The sequence below is a fragment of the Agelaius phoeniceus genome, chromosome 31, assembly GCF_051311805.1.
Source record: "Agelaius phoeniceus isolate bAgePho1 chromosome 31, bAgePho1.hap1, whole genome shotgun sequence".
Taxonomy (NCBI): domain Eukaryota; kingdom Metazoa; phylum Chordata; class Aves; order Passeriformes; family Icteridae; genus Agelaius; species Agelaius phoeniceus.
In genome coordinates this window covers 1,725,052-1,742,068 of record NC_135295.1, presented here as the reverse complement: position 1 = coordinate 1,742,068, position 17,017 = coordinate 1,725,052, and the positions used below count along the sequence as shown (strand labels likewise).

General features: G+C 51.6%; 1 protein-coding gene across 1 annotated transcript in view; it reads left to right on the top strand.

Annotated features, from left to right (window-relative positions):
• The window catches only part of INTS3 (integrator complex subunit 3), a 37,932-nt gene extending 24,444 nt beyond the window's left edge, over positions 1–13,488 (top strand). Inside the window, exons 14-30 of the mRNA XM_077192024.1 lie at positions 1,314–1,420; positions 2,049–2,168; positions 3,779–3,908; positions 4,352–4,406; positions 5,178–5,281; positions 6,142–6,186; positions 6,349–6,468; positions 7,184–7,337; positions 8,382–8,450; positions 8,888–8,963; positions 10,186–10,299; positions 10,803–10,851; positions 11,673–11,840; positions 12,383–12,483; positions 12,566–12,638; positions 12,717–12,876; positions 12,953–13,488. Of these exons, the coding sequence (XP_077048139.1) occupies positions 1,314–1,420; positions 2,049–2,168; positions 3,779–3,908; positions 4,352–4,406; positions 5,178–5,281; positions 6,142–6,186; positions 6,349–6,468; positions 7,184–7,337; positions 8,382–8,450; positions 8,888–8,963; positions 10,186–10,299; positions 10,803–10,851; positions 11,673–11,840; positions 12,383–12,483; positions 12,566–12,638; positions 12,717–12,876; positions 12,953–13,030 (1,723 nt within the window). The 3' untranslated portion in view covers positions 13,031–13,488. The remainder of the gene's footprint in view (positions 1–1,313; positions 1,421–2,048; positions 2,169–3,778; positions 3,909–4,351; positions 4,407–5,177; positions 5,282–6,141; positions 6,187–6,348; positions 6,469–7,183; positions 7,338–8,381; positions 8,451–8,887; positions 8,964–10,185; positions 10,300–10,802; positions 10,852–11,672; positions 11,841–12,382; positions 12,484–12,565; positions 12,639–12,716; positions 12,877–12,952) is intronic.
• The last annotated feature ends 3,529 nt before the right edge of the window (positions 13,489–17,017 follow it).

Here is a 17,017-nt window from a genome sequence, read left to right as displayed (position 1 = left end):
CAGCCAGGGTTGGACTGGGGGCTGATCCAGGAGGGAAAAGAGGGGTGGGGGAAAGAGGGAATTGGGATTTTTCAGGAATTCCGACCCCTTTTTCCCATTCCCATGTTCTGGTGGCACAGGTGAGGGAAAAGGGATGGGAGGGACAAGGAAATTGGGATTTTCCAGGAATTCCAGGCCCTTTTCCCTCTCCCATGTTCTGGTGGCACGGGAGGGGATCCCAAGGACCATGAGGGAAAAGAGGGAATTGGGATTTCCCAGGAATTCCAACCCCTTTTCCCATTCCCATTTTCTGGCACAGGTGAGGGGATCCCAAAGATAATGAGGGAAAAAGGGACGGGGGAAAAGAGGGAATTGGGATTTCTCAGCCCAATTTTCCAGGCCCTTTTCCCATTCCCATGTTCAGGTGAGGGGATCCCAATGGCCATGAGGGAAAAGAGGGAATTGGGATTTTCCAGGAAAATTTCCCCTTCTCCCATTCCCATGTTCTGGTGGCACAGGAGGGGATCCTAAAGACCATGGGGGGTGAGAAAATTGGGATTTTTCAGGAATTCCAGCCCCTTTTCCCATTCCTATTTTCTGGTGGGACAGGTGAGGGAAAAGGGATGGGAGGGACAAGGAAATTGGGATTTTTCAGGAATTCCAGGCCCTTTTCCCTCTCCCATGTTCTGGTGGCACGGGAGGGGATCCCAAGGACCATGAGGGAAAAGAGGGAATTGGGATTTCCCAGGAAAATTTCCCCTTTTCCCATTCCCATGTTCTGGTGGCACAGGTGAGGGAATCCCAAAAACCATGAGGGAAAAAGGGACGGGGGAAAAGAGGGAATTGGGATTTCTCAGCCCAATTTTCCAGCCCCTTTTCCCATTCCCATGTTCAGGTGAGGGGATCCCAATGGCCATGAGGGAAAAGAGGGAATCGGGATTTTCCAGGAAAATTTCCCCTTCTCCCATTCCCATGTTCTGGTGGCACAGGAGGGGATCCCAAAGACCATGGGGGGTGAGGAAATTGGGATTTCCCAGGAATTCCAGCCCCTTTTCCCATTCCTATTTTCTGGTGGCACAAGTGAGGGAAAAGGGATGGGAGAACAAAGGGAATTGGGATTTTCCAGGAAAATTTCCCCTTTTCCCATTCCCATGTTCTGGTGGCACAGGTGAGGGGATCCCAAAAACCATGAGGGAAAAGGGATTGGGGAAAAGAGGGAATTGGGATTTCCCAGGAATTCCAACCCCACTTCCCATTCCCAGTGGGATGAGGCCCCATCCCAGCTCTGGCTGATCCCAAATTTAGGTGGAGTTTTCCCAAATTTTCCCTCACAGGCACCTGGCCCCGCTCTTTGACAACCCCAAACTGGACAAGGAGCTCCGGGCAATGCTCAGGGAGAAATTCCCGGAATTCTGCAGCTCCCCCTCACCCCCCATGGAAGGTGGGGAATTAAACTGGGAATTCTGGGAATTAAATTGGGATTTTGGGGGAATTTACTTGGGAATTTTGGGGAAATAAATTGAGATTTTGGGGGATTAAATTGGGATTTTTTGGGGAATTAAATTGGGGAATTAAATTGGGATTTTGGGGAATTAAATTGGGGAATTAAATTGGGATTTTGGGGAGTTAAATTGGGGAATTAAATTGGGATTTTTGGGGGATTAAATTGGGATTTTTGGGGGATTAAATTGGGATTTTTGGGGAATTAAATTGGGGAAATAAATTGGGATTTTTTGGGAATTAAATTGGGATTTTTGGGGGATTAAATTGGGATTTTTGGGGGATTAAATTGGGATTTTGGGGTACTTAAATAGGGATTTGGGGGAATTAATTAAATTGGGATTTTGGGGAGTTAAATTGGGGAATTAAATTGGGATTTTTTTGGGGAATTAAATGGGGATTTTGGGAGAATTAAATGGGGATTTTGGGGGAATTAAATGGGGATTTTGAGGGAATTAAATTGGGATTTTGGGGAATTAAATTGGGGAAATAAATTGGGATTTTTTGGGAATTAAATTGGGATTTTTGGGAGTTAAATTGGGATTTTTGGGCTCCCTCCTTGGTGCCAGTGAAAATCGAGGAGCCCGTTGCCATGGAGATGGAGAATCACCTGGAGAAGGATGACGGTTGCTATGACAACGCCGAGGCCGCCTTCAGCGACGATGAGGAGGAGCTGAGCAGCAAAGGAGGTCAGGGAGCCCCTGGGCTTCCCCAGGGACACCCACAGGGCCCCAGAATTCCCTCAGAAACCTCCTGGACAGGAGCTGATCCCACTGGAGATCCCAGATTCCCAAATCCCAGGAGCTGATTCCCAAATCCCAGGAGCTGATCCCACTGGAAATCCCAGATTCCCAAATCCCAGGAGCTGATCCCAGTGGAAATCCCAGATTCCCAAATCCCAGGAGCTGATCCCGGTGGAGATCCCAGATTCCCAAATCCCAGGAGCTGATCCCACTGGGAGATCCCAGATTCCCAAATCCCAGGAGCTGATCCCACTGGGAGATCCCAGATTCCCAAATCCCAGGAGCTGATCCTGGTGGAGATTCCCAGATTCCCAAATCCCAGGAGCTGATTCCCAAATCCCAGGAGCTGATCCCACTGGAAATCCCAGATTCCCAAATCCCAGGAGCTGATCCCACTGGGAGATCCCAGATTCCCAAATCCCAGGAGCTGATCCTGGTGGAGATCCCAGATTCCCAAATCCCAGGAGCTGATCCTGGTGGAGATTCCCAGATTTCCTTGGCAGGGAGGTTCTGCAGGAGCTGATTCCTAAAAATCAGGAGCAGGAGCTGGGAAATCCCAGATTTCCTCCTGCAGGAGCTGATTCCCAAATCCCAGGAGCAGATTCCCAAATCCCAGGAGCTGATCCTGCTGGGAAATCCCAGATTTCCTCTGCTGGGAGGCTCTGCAGGAGCTGATTCCCAAAAATCAAGAGCTGATCCTGCTGGAAAATCCCAGATTTCCACCGCAGGAGTTGATTCCCAAATCCCAGGAGCTGATTCCCAAAAATCAGGAGCTGATTCCCAAAAATCAGGAGCTGATTCCCAAAAATCAGGAGCTGATTCCCAAAAATCAAGAGCTGATCCTGCTGGAAAATCCCAGATTTCCTCTGCAGGAGCTGATTCCCAAATCCCAGGAGCTGATTCCCAAATCCACTGTTCCGGATCCGTGCCCACCACGTTTGTTCCCTTTCCTGGGCTGTTCCCAGGAGTTCAGAGCATTTTTCCAGCCTCACATCCCAAATGGTCTCACCCAAATCCCCTCTGGAGCCATTCCCAGCCTCCCTGGTTGGATCCTTGTAGAATTCCTGCCCTGCCGGGGGTTTTGGGGCAGAGGACGTGGCCTGGGAGCCTCAGGATCCCAATCAATCCCAAATTTTGCCTCCTTGGAGGGTCAGGTTTGGGAATGGGGAACGCCAGTCCCAAATTTTGCCTCCTTGGAGGGTCAGGTTTGGGAATGGGGAACCCCAAATCCCAAATTTTGCCCCCTTGGAGGGTCAGGTTTGGGAATGGGGAACCCCAAATCCCAAATTTTGCCTCCTTGGAGATGCCCTGGGAATGTTGAAGGGTCAGGATTGGGAATGGGGAACCCCAATCCCAAATTTTGCCTCCTAGGAGGGTCAGGTTTGGGAATGGGGAACCCCAAATCCCAAATTTTGCCTCCTAGGAGGGTCAGGTTTGGGATGGGGACTGAGCAGGGATCACAATCCCGGACATTCCCAGCCCTGGCTCCAGGGCAGGAGGGTCCAGGACAGGGATTGCTGGGAAGGAGGAGAATCCCAGGGAATTCCTGGTTCCAGGCAAGAAGAGGGAGTTCAGGTTCCATCCCATCAAGGAATCCATCGTGGAGGAGCCCGTGGACATCACCCCCTTCCTGGAGCAGCTGGACGAGTCCCTGAGGGACAAAGTGCTGCAGCTGCAGAAGGGCAGGTGGGGACATTCCCAGCCCATTCCCATTCCCAACCATTCCCATTCCCAGCCCAGAGATTCCATGGAATTTCTGGCTCTGAGTGCCCTTAAAATCCTGGAATTCATCCCCCCCCACCCCCGGAATCTGCACACCTGGGCCTCCCCCAGACCCAGCCCCGAGTGGCCCCTCCCAGTGCCCCTCCCAGTGTTCCCAGTGTTCCCAGTGCTCCCAGTGCTCCCAGTGCTCCCAGTGCTCCCAGTGCCCCTCCCAGTGCTCCCAGTGCTCCCAGTGCCCCTCCCAGTGCTCCCAGTGCTCCCAGTGCCCCTTCCAGTGCTCCCAGTGTTCCCAGTGCCCCTCCCAGTGCTCCCAATGTTCCCAGTGCTCCTCCCAGTTCCCTTCCCAGTGCTCCCAGTGCCTCTCCCAGTGCTCCCAGTAACGGGTTTCTGTCCCTGTGCTGCTGCAGTGACACGGAGGCGCAGTGCGAGGTCATGCAGGAGATCGTGGATCAGGTCCTGGAGGTAACAGGGCTGGGATCTGGGATCCATTTTGGGGAGATCCGGGATCCATTTTGGGTGGGAGCTGGGATCCATTTGGGGCGGGATCCGGGATCCATTTTGGGTGGGATCTGGGATCCATTTTGGGGAGATCCGGGATCCATTTTGGGTGGGAGCTGGGATCCATCATGGGTGGGATCTGGGGTCCATCCTGTGTGGAATCCAGGATCTGTCCCAGCAGTGATTTGGGATCCCTGGTGCTGGAACCCCTCCGGAGCAGCCTGGGATCCATTCCTGTGTCCCTGCCCTGTGCCAGGATCCATTCCTGTGCCCTTTCCCTGTGCCAGGATCCATTCCTGTGCCCTTTCCCTGTGCCAGGATCCATTCCTGTGCCCTTTCCCTGTGCCCTTTCCCTGTGCCAGGATCCATTCCTGTGCCCTTTCCCTGTGCCAGGATCCATTCCTGTGCCCTTTCCCTGTGCCAGGATCCGTTCCTGTGCCCTTTCCCTGTGCCAGGATCCGTTCCTGTGCCCTTTCCCTGTGCCAGGATCCATTCCTGTGCCCTTTCCCTGTGCCAGGATCCATTCCTGTGCCCCTGCCCTGTGCCAGGATCAGTTCCTGTGCCCCTTCCCTGTGCCAGGATCCGTTCCTGTGCCCTTTCCCTGTGCCAGGATCCATTCCTGTGCCCCTGCCCTGTGCCAGGATCCATTCCTGTGCCCTTTCCCTGTGCCAGGATCCATTCCCCTGTCCCTGCCCCGTGCCAGGCAGGCCCTGAGCTCCCTCCCTCCCTTTCCAGGAGGATTTTGACTCGGAGCAGCTCTCAGTGCTCGCCTCGTGCCTGCAGGAGCTGTTCAAGGCTCATTTCCGTGGGGAGGTGCTGCCGGAGGAGATCACGGAGGAGTAAGGGCTGGGAAAACCCAGAGGGGGATCCAGGGCTGTTCCCATTCCTGGGAAAACCCAGAGGGGGATCCAGGGCTGTTCCTGTGCTCCCAACGGGATCCAGGGCTGTTCCCATGCCTGGAAAACCCAGAGGGATCCAGGGCTGTTCCCCAGGGCTGTTCCTGTGCCATTCCTAGAAAAACTGAGTGGGATCCAGGGCTGTTCCTATTCCTGGGAACACCAAGGGAGATCAGGACTGTTCCTCTCCCATTCCTGGGAAAACCCAGAGGGGGATCCAGGGCTGTTCCTGTCCCATTTCCTGGGAAGATCCAGAGGGCTGTTCCCAATCCTGGGGAATCCTGGAGGGCTGAGCAGCCAGAATGATCCAGGGCTGTTCCTGTGCCATTCCTGGGAAACTCAGAGGGCTCTTCCTATTCCTGGGAAAACCCAGAGGGATCCAGGGCTGTTCCTGTGCTCCCAACGGGATCCAGGGCTGTTCCCATTCCCGGGAAAATCCAGAGGGATCCAGGGCTGTTCTTGTGCCATTCCTGGGAAAACTCAGAGGGATCCAGGGCTGTTCTTGTGCCATTCCTGGGAAAACTCAGAGGGATCCAGGGCTCTTCCCCAGGGCTGTTCCTGTTCTCATTCCCGGGAAAACTCAGAGGGATCCAGGGCTGTTCCTCAGGGCTGTTCCTGTGCTCCCAATGGGATCCAGGGCTGTTCCCATTCCTGGGAAAACCAAGGGGGGGTCCAGAGCTGCTCCTTTGTCATTCCTGGGAAAACTCAGAGGGATCCAGGGCTGTTCCCCGGGGCTGTTCCCGTGCCATTCCCAGGATCCCGGGTGCCATTCCCGGGAGCTCAGCGCGTCCGTCTGTCCCCAGGTCCCTGGAGGAGTCCGTGGGGAAGCCCCTGTACCTGATATTCCGGTAGGTCCCTTCCCAAACCCCCGGGAATTCCCGGCCTCCCTCCTCATCCCAAACACCCCAGGGAGTTTCCCATCCCATTCCCAGCGGGAAATCCGGGGATTTTGGGGTTTTTTTGGGGTTTTTGGTCCCCGCTATCCCGGCGACGTTCCCGCTGTTCCCAAGGAACCTGTGCCAGATGCAGGAGGACAACAGCGGCTTCTCGCTGCTGCTGGACCTGCTCTCCGAGCTCTACCAGAAACAGCCCAAGATCGGCTACCACCTGCTCTACTACCTGCGGGCCAGGTGAGGCCCCGCCCCGCGCTGACCCCGCCCCCTCAGATGGGCCCTGCCCTGTGCTGACCCCGCCCCCTCAGATGGGCCACACCCTGCACTGACCCCGCCCCCTCAGATGGGCCACACCCTGTGCTGACCCCGCCCCCTCAGATGGGCCCCGCCCTGTGCTGACCCCGCCCCCTCAGATGGGCCACACCCTGTGCTGACCCTGCCCCCTCAGATGGGCCACACCCTGCGCTGACCCCGCCCCCTCAGTTGGGCCCCACCCTGCTCAACTCTGTCCCTTCAGATGGGCCGTGCCCTGCTCTGACTCCTCCCTCTCTCCTGTGACTCCTCCCCCTCACCTGGGCTCCGCCCTCTTACCTGTGCCACTCCCCTGCCTGTGCCTGTCCCTATCCCTCGTGGCGGCGTGGGCCAGGTGTGTGCCAGGTGTGTGCCAGCTGTGCCAGGTGTGTGCCAGGTGTGTGTTAGTTGTGTCAGCTGTGTCCCAGCGGTGCCAGGTGTGTGCCAGCAGTGTATCAGCCATGCCAGGTGCCAGGTGTGTGTTAGTTGTGTCAGCCATGCCAGGTGTGTACCAGGTGCCAGGTGTGCTGTGTCCCCAGCAAGGCGGCGCTGGGCAGGATGGGGCTCTATGAGTGTGCCAGGTGTGCCAGGTGTGTGCCAGCTGTGCCAGGTGTGGCAGGTTCCAGGTGTGTAGCAGGTGCCAGGTGTGCTGTGTCCCCAGCAAGGCGGCGCTGGGCAGGATGGGGCTCTACGAGTCGTTCGCCCAGGCCACGCAGCTGGGGGAGCTGCACACGTGCCTGATGATGGACATGAAGGCGTGCCAGGAGGACGACGTGCGCCTGCTCTGCTTCCTCACGCCCTCCATCTACACCGAGGTGAGCCCTCACCTGCCCAGGGCTGCCCAAAACCCCATCCCAGGGGTGCCCCGAGTGCCAGGGCTGCCCAAAACCCCATCCCAGGGGTGCCCTGAGTGCCAGGGGTGCCCAAAATCCCATCCCAGGGGTGCCCTGAGTGCCAGGGGTGCCCAAAATCCCATCCCAGGGGTGCCCCGAGTGCCAGGGGTGCCCAAAACCCCATCCCAGGGGTGCCCCGAGTGCCAGGGGTGCCCCAGGTCCTGCTCCAAGTGTGCCCCAGATCCTGTCCCAGGTGTGCCCAAATCCCGCTCCAGGTGTGCCCCAAATCCTGTTCCTGGTGTGCCCAAAATCCCATCCCAGGGATGCCCAAAATCCCATCCCAGGGGTGCCCAAAATCCCATCCCAGGTGTGCCCCAGGTCCCATCCCAGCTGTGCTGCAGCAGAGAATCCCCAAAAATTCTCTCTAAATTCAGAGAATCCCCCAAAATTCTCGCTGTGCCTTCCCCGGAGGAGGGAGCTGGGCCTGCTCCTCCTTCCTGCCTGGATCAGCTGGAGCAGCTCAGCTGACCCCAAATCCCAGGATCCATCCCAGTGCGGGTCCCATTGTTCCCCATGCTGATCCCAAATCCAGGATCCATCCCAGAGCAGGCTCACGCTGTTCCCCACACTGATCCCAAATCTCAGAGCAAGCTCCCAGTGTTCCCCACACTGATCCCAAATCCAGATCTATCCCAGGGCAGGATCCCATTGTTCCCTGTGCTGATCCCAAATCCAGGATCCACCCCAGATCCCATCCCTCTCCCTCGGCGCTGCCATGCCCTGATTGATTTTGTGTTTCCTGCGGGGCCCTGGAGCAGGGAGCAGAGCCAGGAAAAGGGAAAAAAAACGGGAATTCCGGGAATTCCAGAGCCCTGGCTGACGGCCGCCCCCCGCTGGAGCTTTTCCCACCTGGGATTTTTGGGATTTTGGGAGGGCTCTCCTTGCTGTCTCTGCCCGGATTTTGGATTTTGTGCATTCCCAGTTTGGATTTTGTGCATTCCCAGTTTGGATTTTGTGCATTCCCAGTTTCCAGATGAGACCCTGAGGAGTGGGGAGCTGCTGAACATGATCGTGGCTGTCATTGACTCCTTCCAGGTGAGGGGAATCCTTCCCGGCCCCTTTCCTTGGGAATTTAACCCCAAAATGAGCCACCCATGGCCTCAATCCTCGCCTAAATCCCCTCGTCCAAAGGTCGATCCCAAAGGATCTCCTGGGCAATCAGTGCTAATTACCCCTAATGAGCCCCTTTGCCCGGGGGGGATCTCGCTGCCTCTGCCTGGCCTGGAATTTGCTGTGAGAACCCAAAAATTCTGGGGGGTACCCCTGGAATGGCGGGGTCTGGATGTGCCCGGAGCCCCGGGGTTGTGCAGGGTCTGGGGGTGCCCGAATTCCCGGGGTCGTGGGTCTGGAGCAGGGTCTGGATGTGCCCAGAACCCCAGGGATCCCAGGGATGGAGCTGGCACTGCTCCCCCTGGATCCCATTTGGGGAGGGTCCTCAAAGCCCCCTGACCCCATTCCCTGTCCCATCCCAGCTCCAGGAGCTCGTGTGCCACGTGATGATGGGAAACCTCGTCATGTTCCGCAAGGATTCCGTGCTCAACATCCTCAGTGAGTGGGAGTGGGAAATGGGAAATGGGAGAGGGAATGAGATTGGGAATGGGAATGGGAAAACAGGAACGGGAATGGGAGAGAGGAAGTGGGATTGGGAATGAGATTGGGAGTGGGAATGGGAATGAGAGTGGGAGTGGGAATGGGAATGGGATTGGGAAATGGGAGAGGGAATGGGAATGAATTTGGAATGGGAATGGGATTGGGAGTGGAATTGGGATTCAGAATGGGATTGGGAAAGGGAATGGGAAATGGGAACAGGAATGGGAATGGGAACAGGAAAGGATTTGGAACGGGAATGGGAATGGGGATGGGAAGAGGAACGGGAATGAGAATGGGAATGGGAGTGGGATTGGGAACAGGAATGGGAATGGGAACAGGAAAGGGATTGGGAATGGGAATGGAATGGGAATGGGAGTGGGATTGGGGATGGGACTGGGAATGGGAGCGGGAAAGGGATTGGGAATGGGAATGGGAATGAGGAGGTCCCAGGCAGCCCCCAGATCCCACCCCACACCCAGGCTTGGCCCTTTCCAGAGGGAGATCCCTGAATTCCCTGCTGGCACTGCAGGGTCGCTGCCCCGGGCCTATTGTGGGATTTATCCCTGTGCCCCCAGGGGTGCCAGGCAGGCCACGGGCAAAATCCCAAAATCGGCTCCACAGCCTCTCTGTGGGGTCCCTCAGTGTTCCAGAGCAAATCCAGCTTTTTGGGATAAGCCTGTTAATTAGGGAGCCTCGTTAACCCTGCCCCCACAGCCCAGGACAGGGCTCTGTCCCCATTCCCGGGGCCCGGAGGGGTGGGGGGACCCTGGGCAGGTTTTGGGGTCCCCAGAGCTGGGGAAGGCGCTGACACAGATCCCTGTTAACCCCATTGTCCCCATTATCCCATTGTCCCCATTATCCATCCCCATTATCCCACTGTCCCCATTATTCCTGTTAACCCCATTTTAATGGGGTTAATTGTGCCCATTATCCATCCCCATTGTCCTACTGTCCCTGTTACCCATTCCCATTATCCTGTTGTCCCCATTATCCAACCCCATTATCCCCATTATCCCACTGTCCCTGTTTTCTATCCCATTGTCACCCTTTTCCATCCCTATTACCCCCATTGTCCCCATTATCCCATTGTCCCTTTTATCCATCCCTGCTGTCCCTCTGTCCCCCTGTCCCTCCGTCCCTCTGTCCGTCTGTCCCCCCTGTCCCCCTGTCCCGTCCCCAGTTCAGAGCCTGGACTGGGAGACCTTTGAGCAGTACTGCACCTGGCAGCTCTTCCTGGCCCACAACATCCCCCTGGAGACCATCATCCCCATCCTGCAGCACCTCAAGTACAAGGGTGAGCTGGGGACACCCTGGGGACACCCTGGGGACAGCTGGGGACATTCCCAGGGGGGACATTGCCATGGGGAACAGTGCTGGGGACATTTGCTGTCCCATAACCTCCCCCTGGAGACCATCATCCCCATCCTGCAGCTCCTCAAGTACAAGGGTGAGCTGGGGACACCCTGGGGACACCCTGGGGACATTGCCAGGGGGGACATTGCCATGGGGGACATCCTGGGGTGACATTCCCAGGTGTCATTCCCAGGTGTCATTCCCATGGGGGGCATTTTCTGGGGACATTCCTGTGGACATTCCCAGGGGGAAAATTCCTGGGGACATCTTTTGGGGACATCCTGGGGGACGCCCCCAGGGGGACATCTTGGGGACATCCCAAGGACATTCCCAGGGACACCCTGGGGACATTCCCAGGGGTCATTCCCGTGGGGGGACATTCCCATAGGGGACATTTTTTGGAGACACGTTTTGGGGACATTGCCACCCTCCTTCCCCCGGCAGAGCACCCCGAGGCCCTGTCCTGCCTCCTGCTGCAGCTCCGCAGGGAAAAGTGAGTCTGGGGGGGACAGGGGGGACCCCCAGAGTGTCCCCAAGGGAGGGGGGACATGCCTGGAGTCCTGGGGGGGGGACACCGAGGGGATTTGGGGACACTGAGGGGTTCCAAGGGACACTGAGGGGATTTGGGGACACTAAGGGAGAGACACTGAAGGGATTTGGGGGCAGTGAGAGGATTAGGGGACATCAAGGGGATTTGGGGGGCACTGAGGGGATTTGGGGGGCAGTGAGAGGATTTGGGGGGCACTGAGGGGATTTGGGGACACTAAGGGAGAGACACTGAAGGGATTTGGGGGACACTGAGGGAATTTGGGGGGCACTGAGGGGATTTGGGGACACCTAGGGGATTTGGGGGACACTGAGGGAGAGACACTGAAGGGATTTGGGGTTCCAGGGGACACTGAGGGGATTTGGGGGGCAGTGAGAGGATTTGGGGACACTGAGGGGTTCCAAGGGACACTGAGGGGATTTGGGGACACTAAGGGAGAGACACTGAAGGGATTTGGGGGGCAGTGAGAGGATTTGGGGACATCAAGGGGATTTGGGGGGCACTGAGGGGATTTGGGGGGCACTGAGAGGTCTCCTGAGGGGTTTGGGGGATCTCCTGGGGCTCTGGGGAGGTCTGAGGGGTCTGGGGGCATCTCCTGGGGATCTGAGGGATCTCCTGGGGGTCTGAGGGATCTCCTGGGGGTCTGGGGAGGTCTGGGGGGATCTCCTGGGGGTCTGAGGGATCTCCTGGGGATCTGGGGGTCCTAGGGTGATCTCCTGGGTGTCCAGGCCTGTCCCCCACCTTTCCCCACTCCCGTTTTTTGCCAGGCCCAGCGAGGAGATGGTGAAGATGGTGCTGAGCCGGCCGTGCCACCCCGAGGACCAGTTCACCACCAGCATCCTGAGGCACTGGGGGCTGCGGCACGACGACCTCCTGGGCGAGCACATCAAGGCCCTGCTGATCAAAAACAACAGCCTGCCCCGCAAGCGCCAGAGGTCGGGGGGTCCTGGGGGGCTGCTCCCCACTTCTTGTGTCTCACACCAGTTTTGGGGCTCTCCTCCCCACTTTTTAGTTCCTCATCCCCATTTTTTAGTTTCTCACCCCCATTTTTTAGTTCCTCACCCCCATTTTTGGGCTCTCACCCCCATTTTTAGTTTCTCACCCCCCATTTTTAGTTTCTCATCCCCATTTTTTAGTTCCTCATCCCCATTTTTAGTTCCTCATCCCCATTTTTAGTTTCTCACCCCCATTTTTAGTTTCTCATCCCCATTATTTAGTTCCTCATCCCCGTTTTTAGTTTCTCACCCCCATTTTTAGTTTCTCATCCCCATTATTTAGTTCCTCATCCCCGTTTTTAGTTTCTCACCCCCATTTTTAGTTCCTCATCCCCATTTTTAGTTTGTCACCCCCATTTTTGGGCTTTCATCTCCATTTTTTAGTTTCTCACCCCCATTTTTTAGTTTCTCACCCCCATTTTTAGTTTCTCACCCCCATTTTCTGGGGTTCTCACCCCATTTTCCACCCTCCTCTCCCGCAGCCTCCGCAGCTCCAGCAGCAAACTGGCCCAGCTCACCCTGGAACAGATCCTGGAGCACCTGGACAACCTCAGGCTCAACCTCACCAACACCAAGCACAACTGTGGGTCCCTCCCCACACCCTGGGTTGTTCCATTTGGGTCTGGGGTCCCTCCTTGCCCTGACCCTCCCCGTTTTCCCCCCAGTTTTCAGCCAGACCCCGATCCTGCAGGCGCTGCAGCACGTCCAGGCCAGCTGCGACGAAGCTCACAAGATGAAGTGAGACCCCTCCCCACACCTCTCCCTCCCTTCCTGAAGACCCCAGACCCCCCCTGAGCCCCTCTGGTGCCCCCCCAGGTTCTCGGATCTCTTCTCCCTGGCCGAGGAATACGAGGATTCCTCCAGCAAACCCCCCAAGAGCCGCCGCAAGGCCACGGCCCTGGCGAGCCCCCGCAGCCGCAAAAATGCTGCACAGCCCCCCAACAACGAGGAGGAGTCTGGCTCCAGCAGCGCCTCGGTGAGACCCCCACCCTCCCCGAGACCCCTCTGAGCCCCCCAAATCCCGTGTGACCCCCCCTTCAATGTCCCTGCAGGAGGAGGAGGACACCAAACCCAAACCGGCCAAGAGGAAAAGGAAAGGTTCCTCTGCTGTGGGGTCGGACAGTGACTGAGGGGTGGGACCCCCCCGGGACTCCTCCCACACCATGGGGACCCCCCCCCACCACGGGGACCCCCCTCGGGACCCTCCCCACCATGGGGAACCCCCCAGGACCCCCCAGACCGGTGCCAGCAAATCCCCAAGCTCGGGGTCCCCATCACTCCCTTACCCCCCCTCCCCTCCCTTTTCACCACCTGGGGAGGGGTCGCGCTGCCCCCCCCCACCCCAGGACCCCCCCATTGTTGGTGGGACCCCCCCTCAGGGGACAAGGGGGGCACCCCCAGCCCCATTTTCCTCCAGAAGTGTAAATAAAGGGTGGAACCGAGTGGCTGCTCCAGGATGATTTGGGGAGGGGGAGTTGGGGGGTCCTGGGTTGGGGGGGGCAGCATTTGGGGAGGGGTCCTGCCCCGCCCCCGGAGCGTTTTTAAGTGTTTTTAAAAAAAGCAGCAATAAAAACTTTCCTGTTTTGTATTGAATGGACCCAATTTGTGACATTGGGGGGGGGCAGGGGTCGTGTGTTCCTCCCCCCCCAAAAGGGGAGACATGGGGGGACAGGGGAAGGGACAGAGGGGACAATGGGGGGGACACGGAAGAGGACAAGGGCGGGTGACAATGGGGAGGGGACAGAAGGGGGAACAGTGGAGGGGACAATGGGGAAAATTGGGAGGAGGCAGAAGGGACAGGGAAGGGGACGGGGGGGGACAGAGGGGACAATGGGGGGTGACAGTGGGGAGCAGACAGAGGGGACAATGGGGGGTGACAGTGGGGAGCAGACAGAGGGGACAATGGGGGGTGACAGTGGGGAGCAGACAGAGGGGACAATGGTGGGGGACAGAGGGACAATGTGGGGGTGACAATGGGGAGGGGGTAACGAGGAGGGGACAATGGGGACAATCGGGGACAATGGGGGGGTGACAGCGTGAAGGGGGCAGAAGGGAGGGGACAGAGGGGACCGCGGGGGGGTTTGGGTTTGGCAGAGGGGTTGGGGGGGGGCTCAGAGTGGGCGTGTCCAAAGTGGGCGTGGTCAGTGGGCGTGGCCAAGGTTATTCAAATTAAAAAAATTTTACAATTAAAAATTAATTAAAAATAAATGAAAAACAAAATAAAAGCTGTAAAGTGCTGTAAAGTGAAGTGCCAGAAAAGGTGTCGTAAAATTTCCATGAAATGAAGCGCCCTAAAGCGCGACGGTCGCAAAACTGTCATAAAATAAAATTAAAAAAACCAAAAGCTTTAAAAATAGAAAAATTAAAAATAAAAATAAAATGAAAAAATTTAAAAATAAAATAAATGCTTTAAAAATAGAAAAAATTGAAAATAAAAATTAAATAAAAAATAAAATTAAAAAATAAAATAAATGCTTTAAAAAAAGAAAAATAAAAAATAAAAATTAATTAAAAAATAAAATTAAAAAAATAAAAGCTTTAAAAATAAAAAAATTTAAAAAAATAAAAAATAATATTAAAAAAACCCCAAAAGCTTTAAAAATAGAAAAATTAAAAATAAAAATTAAATAAAAAATAAAATTTAAAAAATAAAAACATGCTTTAAGAATAGAAAAATTATTAAAAAATTAAATAAAATAAATAATAAATAAAATAAAAGCTATCAAAATAGAAAAATTAAAAATAAAAAATAATTTTAAAATAATATCAAAAAAAACCAAAAGCTTTAAAGATAGAAAAATTAAAAACAAAAATAAAATTTAAAAAAATTTAAAAATAAAATAAAAAAAAATTAAAAATAAAATAAATGCTTTAAAAATAGAAAAATTGAAAATAAAAATTAAATAAAAAATAAAATAAAAAAATAAAATAAATGATTTAAAAATAAAAAAAAATTAAATAAAAAATAAAATTAAAAAATAAAATAAAAGCTTTAAAATAGAAAAATTTAAAAAACTTTAAAAAAAATAGAAAAAATAAAATAAAAAGCTTTAAAAATAAAAAAATTAAAAATAAAAATTAAATAAAAAAATAAATCTCTAAAAACAGAAAAATTAAAAATAAAAATTAAATTAAAAAATTTTAAAATTAAATAAAAAGCCTTAAAAATAGAAAAACTGAAAATTAAAATTTAATTTAAAGATTTAAAAATTAAATAAAAATCTTTAAAAACAGAAAAATTGAAAATTAAAATTAAATTTAAAAATTAAAAAATTAAATAAAAAGGTTTAAAAACAGAAAAATTAAAAATAAAAATTAAATAAAAAACTTAAAAATTAAATAAAAATGTTTAAAAGCTGAAAAATTAAAAATAAAAATTAAAAAAAAATTAAAAAATAAAATAAAAAGCTTTAAAAATAGAAAAATTTAAAATAAAAATTAAATTAAAAAATAAAAAAATTAAAAATAAAATCTTTAAAAATGGAAAAATTAAAAATAAAACTTAAATAAAAAAATTAAAAAAAATTAAATAAAAAGCTTTAAAAATAGAAAAATTAAAAATAAAAATTAAATAAAAAAAAATTTAAAATAAAATCTTTAAAAATAGAAAAATTAATAATAAAACTTAAATAAAAAAATTTTAAAATTAAATAAAAAGCTTTAAAAATAAAAAAATAAAAATTAAAATTAAATAAAAAATTTAAAAATAAAATAAAAATATTTTAAAATAGAAAAATTAAAAATAAAAATTAAATAAAAAAATAAAAAAATAAAATAAAATCTTTAAAAACAGAAAAATTAAAAATAAAAATTTAATGAAAAAATTTAAAAATTAAATAAAAAGCCAAAAAATAGAAAAATTGAAAATTAAAATTAAATTTAAAAATTAAAAAACTAAATAAAAAGCCTTAAAAATTGAAAAATTAAAATTTAAATAAAAAGCTTTAAAACCAGAAAAATTAAAAATAACAATTAAATTTTTAAAAAATTAACAAAAGAAAATAAAAGCTTTAAAAATAAAAAAATTAAAAATCAAAATTAAACTGAAAAAATTTTAAAAAGGCTGCAAAAAAAAAAAAATAAAAAATAATAAAAAAAATTTAAAAAAATAAAATTAATTAAAAATTAATGAAAAACAAAATAAACACTGTGAAGGACCGTAAAAGTTCCATAAAAGGTAGTGCCGAAATGCACGACTGTCGCAAAAGTGCCGTAAAGCGCCACTGTAGTAAAAGGTGCCGTAAAGCGCGGATGTCGCAAAACTGCCGTAAAGCGTGACTGCCGTGAAGTGTCGTAAAAGGTGCCGTAAAGCGCGACTGTCGTAAAGTGTGCCGTAAAGCGCGGATGTCGTAAAAGGTGCCGTAAAGCGCGACTGTCGCAAAATGTGCCGTAAAGCGCAACTGTCGTAAAAGGTGCCGTAAAGCGCGACTGTCGTAAAAGGTGCCGTAAAGCGCGACTGTCGCAAAAGTGCCGTAAAGCGTGACTGCCGTGAAGTGTCGTAAAAGGTGCCGTAAAGCGCGACTGCCGTGAAGTGTCGTAAAAGGTGCCGTAAAGCGCAACTGTCGTAAAAGGTGCCGTAAAGCGCGGGTGTCGTAAAAGGTGCCGTAAAGCGCGACTGTCGCAAAAGGTACCGTAAAGCGCGACTGTCGTAAAAGGGGCCGTAAAGCGCGACTGTCGCAAAAGGTACCGTAAAGCGCGACTGCCGTGAAGTGTCGTAAAAGGTGCCGTAAAGCGCAACTGTCGTAAAAGGTGCCGTAAAGCGCGACTGTCGCAAAATGTGCCGTAAAGCGCGACTGTCGTAAAAGGGGCCGTAAAGCGCGACTGTCGTAAAACTGCCGTAAAGCGCGGATGTCGTAAAAGGTGCCGTAAAACGCGACTGTCGCAAAAGGGGCCGTAAAGCGCCACTGACGTAAAAGGGGCCGTAAAGCGCGACTGTCGCAAAAGGTGCCGTAAAGCGCGACTGTCGTAAAAGGTGCCGTAAAACGCGACTGTCGCAAAAGGGGCCGTAAAGCGCCACTGACGTAAAAGGCGCCGTAAAGCGCGACTGTCGCAAAAGGTGCCGTAAAGCGCGGATGTCGTAAAAGGTGCCGTAAAGCGCGACTGTCGCAAAAGGTGCC